Below are 20494 nucleotides of genomic sequence, written 5' to 3' on the forward strand. Positions count from 1 at the left end.
CAGAAATCTGTTTAAACCCGTGAAGTCACACTTCCATAAATAAATTAATAATGCTAACAATTTGTGCTGTGTGTGCTAATTCAACCTAGTTTAAAATTACATTACATTACAGAACACGTGGGAAATTAACATGTGTGCTCATAAATGTGCATTATGTTGCATTCTTATGTATGTGGAAAATAATAAATTAATCTTGTCTATTGTCATGTCATAACTAATAGCAGCTGTTTTTAAAATAATGGCATGTGCTTATTTTGCTTCCCTTGTCTATGTGATGTCATTTCTACTATTCTAGGTGCACATAAGGCTTTATGGATTTATGAAGACTGGTAAATATAAAATACTGCTTTATTTGTGCTTTACTGCTAGGTAATTTAGACTAATGGGTTAATAATTAGCAATGATGGGAGGCAACAGAACAAACTGTATTTCTTTCATTAATTATTCTTTGTGTTTGTTTATATAATAGTTTTACAAGTGAAGCTTAGAGATGGCTGCAGAAAATTAGTACCCTTTTAAAAGTGACGCAGGGACGGTGGCGCAGAAAATTGACGCTTTCTGAAAGAGGCCTAATGATGAAAATGGCTCAAGTGAAAATAATTCCAAGAAGGATGGAAAAGGCTTCTGAGCTTTTATTTTGAAAGGTTTTGGATTGAACTGCTAAAAAGATGACTTTTTGGAGAAATTTGCTAACGTTTGCTAACGTGCCACGGGAGTTCAGAGCTGACTAGCTCAAGGTTAAAAAGGAAGTTGTCGCTACAAAATGTAGCAGTCTAAGGAGAGCTGCCAAGACTTCTAAATGAACAATGGACTAGTGAATTTGCCCGGGCATGCAAGAAAGAGGTGTCACAGTTTACTGTGGTACGAGGTGGCTCAGCCAATGGAGAACTAGAATTTGTCTGCTGGAATGTGAAAAATAGTTAGCTCAGCTAAAATTAGGGTATAAGAATAGGTTCAGAGAACACATAGTTGGCTTACGCTCGAGAATTCTGGAGGACGATGTTATGCTGATGGACTTTACACGTGAGGACAGGAGTTTTTATTAATTACTTTATTATTAGGTGATGAGGGTAGAGACAGAGATATAGTTAGGATTTTGGAAAATGCTTAATTTTACTTATTCCTGCTAATGAATAATAATTCTTGATTTATGCTCTTTTTATTAATACTGAATAAATCTTTCTTTATGACATTTTCTAATGCTTGTTTAATAAAATACCAAAACTTAAGTTTTTCTAGATGTGTTAAAATAAACTTTCTAAAATGACAAGCTGGTCTTGATTATTGCAGATGGTTTAAACAACTATATTTAGATCTTATCGCCTCATGATTCAAGCGCTCTATTGTTGTTATGGGCCTAGTGTTGTAGTGTAAGTTTTGTGGTAGTAGATAGTGTCATTTGTGCAATATTTTGGTGAGAGCGCTGGATCAATTTCTGGTAGCAGAGGACGGTTTATATATGTTGTTTTTGACATACATGTTACATGCATGATACATATATGTTGGTAAATTCATAGGATTAAGTTTTAACACATGTTGAGTTTGTTTTATTTTGTGCTATGTGTGTACCGGTACAAAAACTGTGTGATGAGAATGTAGTCATGCAGAATATCTGATCTGTTTCTGTGATATCGCCGAGTATCACTGTTGGTATCGCCGTGTACCAGAAGTATTGTCGCCGTGCAATACAGTGTTGTCGCCGTGCAACACAGTTTTAGGGCTAGGTGTGAATCTTGTAATAGTGAGGGTTTTCTAAGAAATTAGAGCAGCATGAGAATAGGGACAAAGCGCCTTCCATAAAACTCACTGTGATAAAAGTATTAGTTATATTCAAGCTTGAGTGAAGGGCAGGGTAATGTCGGTGCATGATTATCTATAAACAGGTGAGAGTCCTGTACGGGTACATGTTTTATATCTATAAACAGGTGAGAGCCCTGTACGGATAACGGTGTTATTTTGCTAACGGTGCATGATTTCTATAAACAGGTGAGAGTCCTGTACGGATTTCATGTGTGACTGAAGTTAGGGAATTTTGAGTGTGAAAGTGCGTGATTGTTTTGTAAGGTATGTTCAAGTGGAACTCTTAGATACTGTCACTTCGCGGTGCGTTCAGAGGAAAATGAGTTCATATTCTTACGTGTTAGAAGGGTAGGGTAAGAGTTGCTCTACTGGCAAATGTAAATTATCCTTAGTGTGAATAGCGACGTCTATTCCGAAGTGTGGATACTTGAATGTATGTAAACTATCCTAATTAGAGAAGCAGACAGATGTGTTTCGTTTTATATATTCACTAAAATGTACCAAAGGTAATTCTAAGGTACTTAGGAAAGTTCAGGATAAAGTCTGTACCATTCTAAGACTTTATAAAGTATGTGCAGTGTTTAAATACATTTAAAAGCTCTGCACGCTAATAAAATTCAATTCAAAAGTATTCAGCATAGTTGAAAAGTATAAAAAGGTGAACTATGCTATTTTAAAACATTCAGGAGCATTTTAGAATGTTCTGTGTTAATTAGGCTATAATTAAAGTATTTCACGTTGATAAACATTTTTAACCAAGTAAAAAGTGATCAGAATTAATTTTATAAACATTCCACGCTTTAAATATAGTATTATATTGTTCTCCGTAGTTTAAAACCATTAAATTGTGCCCCGATCGAAAATTGTAAGGGAGGGGCTGGTTTTAGGAGTGAGAACGTGTGGGGAGAGAGCCTGCAGCTGCAGCAGCTGCCTACGTCAGAGCTTGCCGCGCTCTGATTGGTCCAGGCGTCTGTAGCATTATAGCAAAGCAGCGCTATGATTCGCTAAAATGTTTTGGAATAGTCGCGCGTGATTGGCTAGTGCGCGTCTTCACTTCATGCCAAGTTATTCATAAATTGTAAACATCCCCGTATAATAACTTGGGTTTAGAAATAATGATAAGTAGTTCAATTGAGCTAAATAGAAGTTTGTCCCATATTAAAGAACATATTGTGATAATATGACTGTCTGTGTAAATTAACTTCCAGTTCATAGCGGGAACACACTCAAATTAAAACTAAGTCCCCGTTTTAGTCTCGCTACAATTGCGCTGTTATTTTAAAAGAAAGGAGCGTGTCAAGGCCGATGTGTGTGGCGAGCACGCTGTATTAAAAGTACTTATTGTAAAGGAGGGGCTGCTGTTGTTTGAAACGCAAGGGGAGAACTGCCTGCTGCAGCGGCTGCTTGCGTCAGCCGCCGCGCTCCCATTCGTTAAGACGCCGTCGCGTCATAGCCAAAGCCGCGCTCCTATTGGTCCAGAGGCCGACGCGTCATTGGCAGAGCCGCGCTGTGATTGGGCGAGGCTCCGTGAGCTGCGCTCTGATTGGGCGAGGCTCTGTAACTGTGTAGGTGTCTTAAATTAAAATTAAATACTGCTTTAGCATCTTTTTTTCTCGACGCTTTGAAGTTTTAAAGGGAGAAGGGTATAATAATTGATGTGGTTGAGCGAGTTAATACAAAATTAAAATTTTGCATAAATAAAATATATTAAATGCGACTACGCGCTGTGTTCAATTTATATTCCCAAACACAGAGGCTTGAGCGCGAGGCGAGCGGGACTGTAGCAGCAGCAGTATATGGCCACAGTAACAGCCGCGCTGAGCTTGGACGAGTGTTGTCAAAGCTGCGTTTTGATTAGCTGGAGCGTTGTATTGTGATTGGCCAATGCGCCGCGTGAACAGTGCTGTGATTGGTTAAGCGTAATAAATAAATATCCCCGTTTTTGTTCCCTTCCTCGCCACGCTATTGCGGTAAAAGGAGGTGTACTGGCTGATGAGGACGAGCGAATGCACACAATTTAAAATTGCATGAATAAAATAAATTAAAAGCAAATGCGCGCTGTGTCCAAAGAAAAGGACTGAGCGCGAGTACGAGAGAGAGCTGTCTGCAGCGGCTCCCTAAGTCAGCCGCCGCGCTCTCATTGGTCAGGGTGTAGGATTGTCATATCAGGGACGTCCCCTGATTGGTTAAAGTGTTGCAGCGTCACAGCAGTGTTTCGCTGTGATTCGTTAACAACCCTACTGTATTAGAGTGGATATCTGCCGAAAATTTTTATTGACATTTAACAAGTAATGTCAAGAAAAAGAAAGAACACATTTGAATGAAGAGATAAATCCCCGTTTTGGTTCTCTGCCTGGTCGCGTTATTGTATAAAAATTTAAAAATAGGGGGCTGTCTGAGGAGTAGAAGCGATTGGAGGAGAACTGTAAACAACAGTGATTGTGAGCGTCAGAGCCGCCGCGCTCTGATAGGTTGAGGTATTCAGAGCATCAAACAAAAGCAATGCTCTGATTGGCCTATGTATTTAGAGATAACGTGCTAGGATTGGCCGAGGCATCGTTGTAGATGATTGATGAACGTTGTTTACTACTGCTCTAACATTAATGTTAATGCACAGAGTTTTGAAATCTAAATTGATTGATTCCAGAGGTTGTTTTATACAGAGAGGAGAAAGAGGTCTGCAATGATAGAGTGTGTCCAAGAGGGGAGGGTTTGCTGTACATTGATCAGATAAAAGTGTCTGGAAATAAGGCAGTACATTGATTGACCAAAGCATTTATAATGATGTAATTAGCTGGGTATCCGCTTTTGTTTTAATCACACCATTGTTTTTAAAGACTGATACTGTGAATATTGCTTGCTGAGTAGATTTGCATAAAATAAATATTACTGTTTTGAAATTTTCCATCCTTCAGCGTTTTGTGAACATTATATATTATTCACAATTTATTAGAATGTCATAGTAAATTTTTATTACATTTTATTGATAAGGAGTTTTAAGGTTATTTACAAGCAAGACATTATATGTAAATTAAGGCAAACAGGTTAGGTTTTTCTTTTATCACAGGTGTTCTCGCAGAAAAGTGTGTAAGTGAAAAATAAGTACATTTAAAACACATGTGATTTTATATTGGTATTATTGTTATAAATAAATATTTTGCATTGCTATTGTTTTTGCAAATTGATATTTTTCTTTACAGGTTAATTATAATTAGTGATACAGGTAAATTAAGAGAAAAATTAAATTGACTGAGTTATAAAGTTTTCTTCACCTGACCTTGTTAAATTAATTAATTAATTGATCAGCAAACGCTGCAAGGCAAATTTAGATAGTACATTTACCAAATTAATTAAAGAAAATGTCTTCCTTATATAAGAAAATGAAAAAGGTTGTTGCTAAATGTGAGAGCAAATTAAAGATTCCAAAATTAGCGAAAGTAAATAATAAAGGTGTCAGAGTAGAAAATATTGATCAGTGTAAAATTGATGTTGTAAATATGAATCAGAACAGAAATTCAAGAAGACCCCCAGAACAGGTTAATGTAACGCCAAAAGTGTCAGATCAGATTGATAAAGTGCCAGTTCAAAATTTTACTAAAATTAATGCAATTGAAAAACATGATGAAATGATTGGTATATCTGGAATTAATATTCCTGATTATGTAAATTCATCAAATGATTTAAAGGAGTCCATGAAATATATGGAAACAGAGATAGTGCCTACACTGGGAAAAGATGAAATTAATTCCGCAAATTTAAAGGTCCCATTAACTGAAAAGGTTTATTCTATTGTACTTGAAATTGAATTAGTAGGGATTGTAACCGAGCAAGGAACAGAGATGACTTCAGTTCTGGTAAGTGAGAAGTCTGACATTGACCTAATGAAATTGACACAGTCAGACGAGTCAGAATTATGCTCAAAGAAAAAGGAGATTGAGATAAATGAGCTGAATGAACAGCTACAAATACAGCGACAGGTAATGGTTCAGCAGAATGACATGGCTTCACTGCCATTACACATTTTTGTTAATGAACAGTCAGACAAAACAGATACAGGATTAATTAAAGAACAAGAAAACAGTCCACAAAGATTAAATGCACTCCCAGAATGTTGGAATAAAATTGATGTTCTTTTGAGTGAAGACATCAAAGTAAAGGATGCAATTGATCAACAGATTGAAACATTGACTTCTGCAGGTTCACTTTTCAGAAATGCAAATTTAATTAAAAGATTGATTGATGATATTCAATTGGCAGAAAGGTTTGCTGTCGTGATATATGCAGCATACAAAATGAATGATGAACATGCTTTGAGTTCACTAATACTAACATCTGTAGTTGAAACATGGCAGGTAATCAAAGACTTACGAGATGATGCAACTCATGAGGAGAAAAACACATGGTTGAGAAACACATGGTTAAGAGCAAATTTTAGACAGCGAGATGAAGATGAGATTTGGATATACAAAGATGACAGAGTAGTTTTGCTAAATAGCATGATTACTGATATGGACAGAATATACCATAAAATTGCAGAATTTCTTTACCAGAGGTGTCTGACTGATCAGCAAGCGAACACAATTAAGAGAACAATTATGAGATTGGGAACTGAATTACAGGAGAGTGGTTCATTGACCAGATTACAAATGGATTTCTGTGAGATGTCACTGCATTACAAACTGTGCTACATTTTTGTGATTTACTGTTTGATTACAAAATGGGTTGAAACATTTCAGATGCGACATGATGATGAAATTACTGTTGCAAAGTTATCAGATAACAGAAAACATATTGAAAACAGATTGCTCCATTGTACAGATAGAACAGAAATTTCAGATGTTGAGGAGCAAGAGAATGTTACTATAAAAGACAGAGATGCAAAATTGTGCCTAACTGCAGGTACAAAGTGGACAGATATCCTTCCACTTGTTTTGATGTTTCTGAGAAACACTACTGATAAAAAGACAGATTTAAGTCCACGTGAGATTATGATGGACAAAGTCATGAGACAGACATTTATACCAGAGAAAAGAATGATGCCTATCAATAATAGCATCAATTTAGAGAACTTTAGGAATTTATCAGATGAAATGATTTCTGTGTTTGATGAAGATGAAACTGAAGTGCAAACAAGAGAAAAAGAGCAAGTACTTGATCTATTACCAGGTAAAAGGATCAGGAAAAAGGTTCGTCTAAAAAGAAATTCTCTAGTGCCAAGGTGGCAGAAAAGGAGGTCAGTCAGTCTTGTCACAACAAATGCAGAGAAGTGCAAAAGACTGAAGAGGTGGATTGACACTGGCCATACTTTTCGTGTAATTACACCTGAAAATCCTGATGAGGATAGTGTCACAATTGATGATTCAGATTCTGAAGAAGAGCCTGAAGAGAATCCAGATCTTGAAGATCGACAAGTTGGTCGACATCTGGAGAACATGAATAGAAAACAAGCCTTGAATGAAGAAGACTTGAAAGTTGTGACAGAAGACTCAGAAAATGATGGAAATCTGCCAGAAAAAGAAGCAGAAGAAGAATGTGATCAGATTGTGATTCAAGACCAGGAGAGTATTGAAAAGCAGAAAAGTAGCTCTGAAAGCAGGAACAGGAATTCTGAAACTGGGAAGTTGAAGGTAATTGAAAATGAAGAAGATGAATTGCCAAGTACCAGCTACAAAGATAACGTTCCTAACGGAGTGAAGCTGCTGAGTAAAGAAGTACCTGAGTCCAGAATGAAAATATCTGACACTGAAACTGATGAAAGTGATGAAGATTCTGAAATAAGAAAATTCAGAAAAGGAGCTTGGAGAACAGAATGTAAAGTGACCAAGCAAAAGAAGAAATTACTAAGAAAAAGTGATAACTGGCAAGGAGAAAATGAAGGCCTAAAATTCAAATTGAGATACAGATCAAAGAAACAGATTGATGAAAAATCAAGTCAAAAAGATTCTGAAAAGAAAAGTGAGACAAGAAAGAGAATGGAAGTGATACCTGTAGCGGAGGTAAATGATGAAAGTCAAAAAGAGATTGAAAACAAAAGTGACAATGATTGAAGTACATACCTGTTAAATTTTTAGGTTTTCTGTTTTTGGCATAAGGCTGAAGAAATCTTGTTAGATGACACAAGGTCGAAGAAATTCTGTTAGCTGAAAAATTAAATTGTGACATTAGGTCGAAGAAAAACTGTTAGAAGGTTTAAAAAAGTATGAAAAAAAAAAAATAAAAAAAAATAAAAAAAAATTTGAAAAAGGGGGGTGTTAGAAATTTTTAGAAAATTTAGGTAAAATTTTTAAAATTTTTGTTTTATTTTTCTTTGCAAGCTTAATGAAAATACATTCAACAAGCTCAAGATGCTTAATTTTAAAAATGTTGTAAGATGTCTCTAATATATATGCTCCTAATAATTCAGCTTTGGTTAATTTAGGTTATTGTTCTTTTTGAAATTTACAAGGAGAAGTTTTAGGTTAATATGACAAGCAAGATACTGACATTTTATTAGTTATAGTTTTGCGACACTTTTATTGAAACTTAGTTGTATGATACACAAGAGAATGAAATAGAACTAGAGGGGTTTCTTAAAACTCAATATGAGAATTGTAGATAAACTGATGAGATAAGTCTTTAGAAATACTAACACAGGTGAAATTGAATCGTGTTCATCTTAGATAAATTCTTTGCTAAAATATTGGGTGGTGGTGTGGTGATTTGTTAATCACCAGATGAGGGAGTTGATGGAGCGGGATAGAAAACAGAAATCTGTTTAAACCCGTGAAGTCACACTTCCATAAATAAATTAATAATGCTAACAATTTGTGCTGTGTGTGCTAATTCAACCTAGTTTAAAATTACATTACATTACAGAACACGTGGGAAATTAACATGTGTGCTCATAAATGTGCATTATGTTGCATTCTTATGTATGTGGAAAATAATAAATTAATCTTGTCTATTGTCATGTCATAACTAATAGCAGCTGTTTTTAAAATAATGGCATGTGCTTATTTTGCTTCCCTTGTCTATGTGATGTCATTTCTACTATTCTAGGTGCACATAAGGCTTTATGGATTTATGAAGACTGGTAAATATAAAATACTGCTTTATTTGTGCTTTACTGCTAGGTAATTTAGACTAATGGGTTAATAATTAGCAATGATGGGAGGCAACAGAACAAACTGTATTTCTTTCATTAATTATTCTTTGTGTTTGTTTATATAATAGTTTTACAAGTGAAGCTTAGAGATGGCTGCAGAAAATTAGTACCCTTTTAAAAGTGACGCAGGGACGGTGGCGCAGAAAATTGACGCTTTCTGAAAGAGGCCTAATGATGAAAATGGCTCAAGTGAAAATAATTCCAAGAAGGATGGAAAAGGCTTCTGAGCTTTTATTTTGAAAGGTTTTGGATTGAACTGCTAAAAAGATGACTTTTTGGAGAAATTTGCTAACGTTTGCTAACGTGCCACGGGAGTTCAGAGCTGACTAGCTCAAGGTTAAAAAGGAAGTTGTCGCTACAAAATGTAGCAGTCTAAGGAGAGCTGCCAAGACTTCTAAATGAACAATGGACTAGTGAATTTGCCCGGGCATGCAAGAAAGAGGTGTCACAGTTTACTGTGGTACGAGGTGGCTCAGCCAATGGAGAACTAGAATTTGTCTGCTGGAATGTGAAAAATAGTTAGCTCAGCTAAAATTAGGGTATAAGAATAGGTTCAGAGAACACATAGTTGGCTTACGCTCGAGAATTCTGGAGGACGATGTTATGCTGATGGACTTTACACGTGAGGACAGGAGTTTTTATTAATTACTTTATTATTAGGTGATGAGGGTAGAGACAGAGATATAGTTAGGATTTTGGAAAATGCTTAATTTTACTTATTCCTGCTAATGAATAATAATTCTTGATTTATGCTCTTTTTATTAATACTGAATAAATCTTTCTTTATGACATTTTCTAATGCTTGTTTAATAAAATACCAAAACTTAAGTTTTTCTAGATGTGTTAAAATAAACTTTCTAAAATGACAAGCTGGTCTTGATTATTGCAGATGGTTTAAACAACTATATTTAGATCTTATCGCCTCATGATTCAAGCGCTCTATTGTTGTTATGGGCCTAGTGTTGTAGTGTAAGTTTTGTGGTAGTAGATAGTGTCATTTGTGCAATATTTTGGTGAGAGCGCTGGATCAGCAGACAGACAGACAGCAGATGGGCGCTGGGTGTGGCTTGCAGACTACAGCAGTTTTCATTTTCGCTTTGCTGCAGAAATACAATGTATCAGGGACACTTTGGTCATCATAGCAACAAGCCCAGGCTGTCAGCAGTGAAGTGAACTGCCTGTAAAAAGCATTCTCTGCACATTGAAGCGTGTCTGGGATTTTCTTAATAATTATTGCAGTGTTTCATGATACTGGAAGTCTGATGAACAGTAATGCGTGACTAACGCATTTTATTGCAGTGATGTGGACACCAGCACTGAAATGTGTTAGTCTAACCCCTGATGCATGGTACTGCTGTACTTCTAACACAACACAAACGAAGAACATGTGCCTTCCTGCTCCTCCTTCAGTGATGAAGTTCATCATTTTTGAGGGCCGAAAGCCCACCCGAACAGTGCAGAGATGGACAGAACCTATAGGTCAAGATATAAGTGTAGCGCATGGTTAACATGCCAAGCAATTAAAGACAGAAAATGGTGAGCATGGTGCAGTGTGCAGCTGGGGGACAGACCCACCAGAGAGAGACACTCCACAGCCTGTACCTCCCTTTCAGCTGGAAATGTGCCCCTGCCTCTCTAGCTCCCCATTCACTGCTGAGGAGGATGATACCTTGCGTGTTTGTTGAAACTCACATCTAATAGGACTTGATTTGTTGATGCCTGGCCCTACTGCGACTGTCACAGGTTCTCCTATGCCTCTTTTAATTCAATGTTATGTGTCGGGATTTCGGATAGGAAGGAAATGGGCTGGTAGGCATCTGTGGCTTGCAAGTATGTACCCAGAGTTGTTGACTAGAAGCCAAAAGCCGCCTGAGAAAAGTGTAGTCAAAGCAGCCCCATATAGTACCGACACAGTGAAGAACAAGTCCATCTACAGAAGGGTTTGGGGGTAGTGGTGAGAATTCTATACTTGTCTACAAGAAAATTGAGTGGTTCCCTCAGGGATGTTAGTTAGGCTGAATAGCTGATGATCCCTCAGTCTATTTCCCCTAAAAGCAACCTTCTGGCCCTCAGAGATTTTACTTGTATCTCCATGTGGCCATTCAAGCCCGGTGCCAAGTTGACTGCAAGCAAGCTCCCGTGATCACCAACAGCCAAAGCAATGATGTTGCTTCAGAAAGGTTCCACATCATGGCAGCAAAGCATCATTCTCCATACTTGCATGAGAGTGGAGTTGGGAATGGGCCATCAAAGCATCTAATGCACCAGTCGAAGGTATACACCATAGCATACGGCTGACTAACTTAGTTAATTAGATTGGACAGGCTATGGTGTGGTTTAGATGATCTGATTACCTGCCTTGATTCCAGTTGGACTGTTCTGAATGTGACATGCCAGGCCAATCTGCCTGGCACTCAATCCTATTTGCCAAGTGTGCTCTGTCCTGTCCTGCAAGAGTATGGGGGGTCTTCTGAGGGGCAGCTGGAAGATCCTGTGGCAAGATAAGTGAGAGTTTTTTTTCTTTTTTTAAAATTTTTGGGAGAGTGTTATATAGCGCAAACTAGACCCGAGAAATCGCGTATCAGAGTGATTTACATGAGGGCCAGTTTCATTACAGAGGGTCACATTCATTGTTGTTAGGCACGTGGAGATTAAGTACTAACAATATGGGGGTGTTAATTCACACAGGAATAAATGGCACCCGCCAAATAAAGTAATATAAACAAACCGAATTAATTCTTGCGGTGCCACAAGTGAGGGAAAAACCCCTAAAACCCTCAGAGTTGGGACCAGAAAGTCCAAAATGAATAATGTCAATTCCTATGCAAACGCATCCAAGTAAAATTAAAGTTCGACAAAATGTAGGTGAATGGAAGGAGGCAAGTAATATCTTGTGATGTATTCTCTTTGTCTTTATTCAAGATAACAACACAAAGTCCAGCCAACACGTGTTTCGTCGTTAGGGTATTAACCCTTGACTTCTTCAGGGCTATAACATTTAGATAAGGTATGCCACACCTAGTCGCGGTTATAAATCCGATCTGGCTGGTCATTAAATAATCCAGTAGGTCTCTGGTTCAGAACGTGTTTCCGGCAGTGTGTGGAGTTTACAGCATACTCGATTTAGATTGTTCACGGCTCACATCGGCCCCCGGGTTATTTTCCCCTTTCACACACAACAGCACCACACTGATTTTCAAATTCACTTCAGGTGCCATGACTTAATATTCACTGCACAAATTTTAATTGGATTTGATATACTGGAGAGATTAAGTGATTTGCCCAGAATCACAGGATGTTGAGCGTTGTTGCCGAGACTCATTCCGGGTTCCCCAGCTTCGAGGTTGACCGCTCTAGCCGTAAGGCTACATCCTCTCCACAGGGTTCAGCAGCATAGACAATATTGTCTGACACTTGTGATCTCACCATGAAAAGTGGTGTGAGCTGAACAACAAGGATTAACTGAAGGTGGCACGCATGGCATGGGGGTGAGTTCACAGACCCTGGAACAACAGAAGAGCGTGTCGAGTGATGGAGGTCGTGAGGCTCCACATTTAGAATATCAATGCACGTTTTTGTGCATTGTGCTCTGTGAATGCCAACAAGCGTTTGCACTGAATTCCTCCACTGACCAACATTTATGAGGGGGAAAGTTAAACAAACATGTTTTCTTGCCTATTTGAATAGAGTTTGTTTGATAGTTCCCTAAAATATGATTTAAAAGCAACATTTCCTACTGTGCATCCAGGTGCTTTGATCAACAGAGAAGCAGCTAGAGCATTCATAATAAGACTGACTAAACCAGAAGGCTGTTAACACTTTACTGAGCTGCAGTCTAAACATCTGCAATGGAATTAATTGAAGTAGATGTTTTTCTAAATTGTTCATTGAACCCAACAGTAAAACAGAAGGATTTTAACATGTTCCAGAACTGTATTTAATTGTCTCAGGTGAGAAGGCCTTCCATTTCATTAAAGGCATGTCTACAGCGATACATTTGATGTACTGTACTTGTTTGCACTGTAATCCACAGGCTGGCTGTGGCTACAGGTGTGAGCATTGAGCACTGGTTTGAATTAGAGTTTTATTTAAATCAGGTCATGTCTGTCCCTCAGCTCACCCACTCTATGACTCCTAAGGACCGACTACCCCCAGGAGATCTGTCCCAACCAGTGACCTGCAGTGGCGTATCGATCGCATCTGTGGCTATTGTGAAATTTTATATTGCAAGCTGTAATACCTTTCTTCTTTAATACCACTTCTAAGCTGTCTGATTCATTTCGGAATTATATTTTTATATTCTGCAGTGACCAAATTAGATTGAATACTTCCTTTGGTATTTTCAGAGGCCTTCTTCCATTGCCCACCTGTACACACCCCACTTCGTTCACTGGGATATGGGAATCTTACACACAGTTGTGTGGAGCTACTGTTTCTGTACGTTGTAAAGAACAATGTTTAACCATAATGTGCAGAATGACATATGAATGGATTCTAGGTGTTTGTAAGGAGCTCAATCTATGGAATTCTGATTATACCTCTTTTACATGTATTTTGTAGCCAGACAATACCATAATATACACATCGGTTACTTCTTAAAATCCAAAGCTTTCTTGGCTCTAGCACACAAATTCCTTTCATCTATTCAAATTCTCTTCGAGAACAGATCATGATTTTTGCTAGCCAAACTTTGGCTAACACTTGAGAATATGAATATCTTCTCCAATTATTAGTCAGGTGCAACAGCTACTATCCACATAACCACAAACGTAATTCATTAGAGAGCAATCTAATCTACCTTTGGTGGTTTTGCTCTATCAAATTGTTTCTCAATCCTCTGCAAGGTCTCAGCATCAAGTCCATACCTCCCTCACTGAGTGATGATAAACTCCTGCAAGAGGTGATGATGCCCTAGTTTTAAGAAATCAGACTCCACCAAATCACGTGTTCATGTCCACTGGTATCAGAAGGATATCAAATGAGCTCCACCACTTTGTGTGGAGTTGAAAATACTCACGAGTCCATTATTTTTAAATAGAATATTGTGAAAACATTAACATATAACCTGTATATAGTGCGTGCAAATGGGATTCGTATGACTAGGTAATATTTTATGCATTTATTTATTTATGGAAAACATATACAGTAGGTATTTAAAGTGCAACGTAATAAAATTGAACCATGTTACCATATAAAAGTAGTGTGAATATGTTGGCAAATACATAGCAAGCAAAAAATGGCCAATTATATTGATAAACAAATTGAATGAAAGCTGAGATTGTCCCATAATCCCTGGTAATGAAATGGTCTATATTTTAGGAGAGCGCGAACATGTGCACAAGAAAAATGTTACCATCAAGAGAGGCAATGGTTGAAATGAGTTGACCCATTGCCCCACGCTGTATGCAGGGATAGGTGGAGGCAAAGTGCTAATGAAAAGTGCACAGGCCAATGGATGAAGCAAATTCACGGATCTCTCCTGTATGTTTTATATGCAAGTATTTTAATAGCTTTATTTCTTTAAGAAAACATGAGACTGGCAAGACAGCTAAAGCAGTCTCTGGGTTAGACCTAAAAAGGGTACAGTAACCACAAATAATGAAGACAGTGCTACAGGCCAACAGCCCCCCACTGCTTGGTTTGGTTGGCCAAAATACAACATTTTCTTTCTGAAAGAAGGAAAAGAAAACAGAAACTTGTGCTGCTATTTCTAGTCACCTTTACAAAATTTCCGTGACAGTTTAATAGAAAGGTTTTGTTGCTGTAAATGTTTGATTTCATACAAGAACTGTATACCCTTTGCCACATTTTCTTTGGAGAAGACAGTACTGACCTTTTCACTGAACTTTTTGCCCCCTCGTTGGCTGGCACCGGTGATTTTGTCCGGGGTAACACCAAGGTCTGCTAGTACTTTAGCTATGCCCCGAGCATTGACGCCACAGTTTGGGGCCACATTCGACTCACAGCGCCTGTGCACATTCATCTTGCAAACTAGCAAAGAGTTTGGAGATAATGAAGAAAACAGAAATATATTACTGCAAATCACGAAACTGAGATCACATTCTCTGGTAAAACCGTAAATATGTTAATTGTTCAAGCAATTATCAGGGTAACATAAAGTTAAAAAAAATTCTTGATGCAACAATAAACAGGAATTCGTTAAATATGAAATAATAGAAACAAACAGCCTTTTTATAAAGTGGGAAATGGATATAGTTATTGCTTACATCAAGCACCTCCTTGCAGCCACATCCATTAGGCAAACCTTTAGCTCTCCATTTTTGTTTTTTGTCCTGACACCTCTTGTACAAGTTATTTACAAAACATCAATGCAGCTGTATCATATCTGTCTTGGAGCAGTTTTAAGGATAGCAAGAAATCTAGAACTAGGACCCACGTATTATCCTGATTGAATATCATGATATTTATAACATTATGTCCCATCAATTTCATATGTACAAAGCAGTCACTGGAGCATTGGCCACGCCATATAATAATTATTGATTATTGCAATATCACCTTTTGTTGAGTGTAGTCTAAGGCCCTGATTTGGCGGGCAGAGTAATTCCTAATACAAAGTATAATGAGTATGTCCTGCTAAACAGCGGTTACAAGATTCGCTGGAAAGCTGCAACTCCAATTTTGATTTCTCCAGGATATTTCATCTACTTAATGCATGGTAAAAGGTGTGGGTGAAACTAAGTCTGGTAAAGTGGAAGACATGTGTGATCAGTGCAGCAACACCGATTAAGCAGTCATTCCCCATTTTTGACTTAACAACTAGCAATGACTTTATAGTTGCTTATCCTGGCTATAGCGATACCAGTGGTTTTGGTATTTCTTGATGGTGAAATACAGATAGGGTGACCCTTGACAATCAAAAAGAGGACCCAGATGTACCTTACAACCAAAACCAAAAAGAAACTTTGCTGATCTTCTTTTACTTTATGTTAATGATTGGCTTCAACCAGTGCTATAGGGGAAGGACAGCGAAACACTTGTGGTGTCAAATTTGCATTACACGCCAATCAATAAGTGTTCCAAAGAATCTAATCTAAGACTTCTGGAGAGTCAGAAGTCTGCAGCAGGCCAGTTAGCAGGAGTCTTATAAGAAACAGTATTTCCCTGATTCTCCATAAACTGAACTCGTTGAAGAAGTGAATTCAGTCTCATCTAAGTACTGGCTTTAATTTCTATGGGGTAAACAGGAACAGTCATATCATCATCCTCAAAAACGGTAGGTCTAGGAATATTCATGAGTAATTTAAGATAGGAAAAGTAACGATGAGTTAGACTGAAGTCAAACTGCCTATCAAAAGATGGACTATGGTCTTTAACAATAGCTATGCAGCTTGCATAAACCACGAGTTAGTCCAGACAGAAAAGTTAAAGAACATAATCTTGTAATAAAAACTAAACAGAACGCTTCTGCCTCCAATATCTCCAATTGCACCACTGGGCCCTACACCCCTCCAATTCCTTAGCTGCTACTCAGAGGCTCACGCCACATGTGAAAATGACCCATACCTACAATGGCACAAAAGTTCTCCTCTCATATCAAGCCCTCCAAGACTCCCGTGACACACTTGTACCAAACATCCTGGGAAACTGAACTGGTAAACCCCATAACAACCAAATAGTGGGCGTGACTATAGATCGACTTCCCCAAAACCCGTAGAAGCATCCCACACAGAGAGAACGCATATAAGGTTATCTATCAATGGTACCTGACACCTCTCAGGCTCAATAAAATGTTCCCGACAGCCACCACCCTGAGCTGGCGCTGTAACTTGGCGGAGGGAGACTTCATGCACATCTGGTGGTCATGCATAGTGATCTAAATATTCTGGAAAGAGATCTTTGGCTACATCAAAAACACACCAGACTATCCCATTTAAGCAGAACCTGCTGCACGCTTTTAGGTCTACTGCCCACTCAGCTGGAGGGCTTGACCCAGCTGAAACGCGCTGATTGGAAGACCCTTGGCCATCTAACAGGAGCAGCCAAAAACGTGTTGCTCTCTTTTGATGGAAAAAAGAGGCCCCTGCGATTGCGCTGTGGTTCAATAGACTCTGGCATGCTCTTGCAATGGAACACATCTCCCACTCGGTGACACTCACTAAAAAGAAATTCACGATGACTTGGTGCCCTCTCATCGACTACATGTCCAGGCTAGAATGCTTATACATCTCCCCTACCTGCCTACATGATGTTCAGCTCTTTGATTAATATTAGAGCATCACCCCATGAGCACCCCCACTCTTTGTGGCAGAGTTTCAACATAAGAGTATGACACTGGTCCACTCCATTCCCACATGCTGGGAATGACCGCCGGGATTCCTTCCTGAACGGTCGCTCCCCCACGCTCTCTTGCTAGATTCATTAACAACACCTGCACCGCAGCTGAAGCCCCTGCACCCGCGACTTCCTGACTGCGCCTGGTATTGTAGCCTCTGAGAGAATAATCGCACTTTGAAGCTCTTGCTCGCGCAGCGCTTTGAAAACTTTATTTCACTTTCACGTATTTTCATCGCGCTTTGTGCCTCATTCACTGCGAAATAAACCGCGTGTATCCTAGCTTCTGCAGTTGCGCTTTGGAGCTGATTGTCGTTTGGCACTTTTGAAACCTGGTTGTACTTATCTGCTTTGCGCTCTGTGTTTATCATTTGGACATCATTGCTGTGTTGTGCTTTCAACGTTGGTTGTTATGTGAGTGGCGCTTTGGCAGGAGGTATTCTGTTGGAGTTGGGAGCCTTTGCTTGCCTGTTGACGAGCATTGTGCTGTGCCCTCGCTGCTTTAACTTTCATTTTTGCCCTCCATTTTGTTGTTGTGCTATCCCCTGGCCTGCCTCCACGATCCCGCCTCCCAGCTGACCCTCCCACACACGAAGAGCAGACTCTCCTCAGCCCGTACCTAGCTGTGACCGCCGGGATTCCTTCCTGAATGGTCGCTCCCCCACGCTCTCTTGCTAGATTCATTAACAACACCTGCACCGCAGCTGAAGCCCCTGCACCCGCGACTTCCTGACTGCGCCTGGTATTGTAGCCTCTGAGAGAATAATCGCGCTTTGAAGCTCTTGCTCGCGCAGCGCTTTGAAAACTTTATTTCACTTTCACGTATTTTCATCGCGCTTTGTGCCTCATTCACTGCGAAATAAACCGCGTGTATCCTAGCTTCTGCAGTTGCGCTTTGGAGCTGATTGTCGTTTGGCACTTTTGAAACCTGGTTGTACTTATCTGCTTTGCGCTCTGTGTTTATCATTTGGACATCATTGCTGTGTTGTGCTTTCAACGTTGGTTGTTATGTGAGTGGCGCTTTGGCAGGAGGTATTCTGTTGGAGTTGGGTGCCTTTGGTTGCCTGTTGACGAGCATTGTGCTGTGCCCTCGCTGCTTTAACTTTCATTTTTGCCCTCCATTTTGTTGTTGTGCTATCCCCTGGCCCGCCTCCACGATCCCGCCTCCCAGCTGACCCTCCCACGCTCCGCCCCCCCCCACCCATTTGAGTCAGATGGTCCCACGCGCAGCGTCCACGCGCTACGGCCGCGCCGAAGGTGCGCCAAAGGTAAGCCCGTCTGCGCCTGGCCGCGCCTGGACCGCGACCAGCGCCAGACCCCCTGCCCTATGCCGCTCCCAACCCCCCAGAGTAACTTATGATGCCGCTACTCTCCTCGCCTTCAACGCAGGACGCACCCCACTATGCTGCGTAGCTACCCCAGGACGTACCCACGGCCCATTCTCCTGCCTCTCCTGTAAGTTCAACTGCTTCAGGACCCTCACCAAACACACTTCCTCCACACTCAGCTCCGAACCCAACGACTTGAAATGCATCCTACTGAACACCCGCTCGGTCCACAGACACGCAACCGAACTCTGGGACCTAATCGACACTGTGTCACCTGACATCGCCTTCCTCACTGAAACTTGGATGAACGCATCTTCTGCCCCCGACATCGCCATAGCCATACCGGACACTTACAAGATCATTCGAAAAGACCGCACCATTAAAAAAACTGGAGGAGGCATCGCCATCGTCCATAGAAACACCATCAAAATACAACCAGCTCTGACGACAATCTTGCAACCGCCGAACACCTCCACTTTCAGATCCACACCGACCCCAGGACCACCCTCAGAGGAACCCTCATCTACAGGCCCCCAGGCACCCGATCTCAATTCAGCGACGACATCACTGACTTCGTCAGCCCGCACGCCCTCGCCTCCGAGAACTACATTCTTCTAGGAGACCTCAACTACCACCTTGACAACATTCTCGACAACAACACCACCACCCTCCTGGACAACCTGTCCAATCTCGGACTCAAACAACTTGTTGACACCCCCACTCACACAGCCGGACACACGCTCGACCCTATCTTCACCTCCAGCAAGCACATCTCCTTCGATCACACTACAGCTCTCCACTGGACGGATCACAGCTGTGTTCACTTCAGCTACAAAACAACCCTAACCCACAACCGTCCACAACCCATTCCCCGAAGAAAATGGAACAAAATCACCACCGACCAACTCCTCGCATCCCTCAGCCAAAACACTCCCACCCTAACTACGGACCCAGACCAAGCGGCCACAAACCTCAGGCAATGGATTACACACAGTGCGGACGAACTAGCACCCCTGAAAAAACACCAGTTGAAATCATTCAGCAAAAAGGCTCCCTGCTTCAATGATGACCTTAAAAAATCCAAGAAGACATGCCGCACCCTGGAGAAGAATTGGAGAAAAGAACCAACCTCAGACAACATGACCTCCCTCAAGACAGCCACCCGCAAACACCACCAACTGATTCGATCCGCCAAGAAATCAGCATTTAAGGACCGTCTCGACAACAATTCTCATAACAGCAAGGAACTCTTCAATATCGTCAAAGAATTCACCAACCCTCCCGCAGCATCCAACGACATCACTAACTCCCAAGACCTCTGCAACGCGCTATCCTCCTTCTTCTACAACAAAATTGCCGACATCCACAACAGCTTCAAGAACACTCCCAATGACCAACTCACCCCACCCCCTTCTGATCCCACCCCTCCAACTAACTACCTCAATTCCTGGAACCCAATCACCATTGAAGATACCATTCGCCTCATGAACTCAATCCACTCTGGCTCACCTTCTGACCCCTGCCCCCACTACATCTTCAACAAAGCTGACTCCATCATCGCTCCCCAACTCCGCGATGTCATCAACTGCTCCTTCAACTCAGCCACCTTTCCAGAAACATGGAAACACGCCGAACTCAGCGCCCTTCTGAAAAAACCAACAGCAGACCCCTCAGAACTGAAAAACTACCGACCCATCTCCCTCCTCCCTTTCCCGGCCAAAGTCATCGAGAAAGCCGTCAACAGCCAACTCGCAGCCTTCCTTGAATCCAACAACTCCCTGGATCCCTCACAGAACGGCTTTCGAGCCAAACACAGCACCGAGACCGCCCTCATTGAGGCGACCGACGACATACGAGCACTCCTGGACAACGGTGAAAAAGTGGCCCTCATTCTTCTCGACCTCTCCGCCGCCTTCGACACTGTCTG

General features: G+C 40.6%; 1 protein-coding gene across 1 annotated transcript in view; it reads right to left on the minus strand.

Annotated features, from left to right (window-relative positions):
• PRKCE (protein kinase C epsilon) overlaps positions 1 to 20494 on the minus strand; it is a 1245727-nt gene that overhangs the window by 488392 nt on the left and 736841 nt on the right. Inside the window, exon 8 of the mRNA XM_078649672.1 lies at positions 14778 to 14935. Within this exon, the coding sequence (XP_078505798.1) occupies positions 14778 to 14935 (158 nt within the window). The remainder of the gene's footprint in view (positions 1 to 14777; positions 14936 to 20494) is intronic.

The sequence above is a fragment of the Lissotriton helveticus genome, chromosome 6, assembly GCF_964261635.1.
Source record: "Lissotriton helveticus chromosome 6, aLisHel1.1, whole genome shotgun sequence".
Lineage (NCBI taxonomy): Eukaryota > Metazoa > Chordata > Amphibia > Caudata > Salamandridae > Lissotriton > Lissotriton helveticus.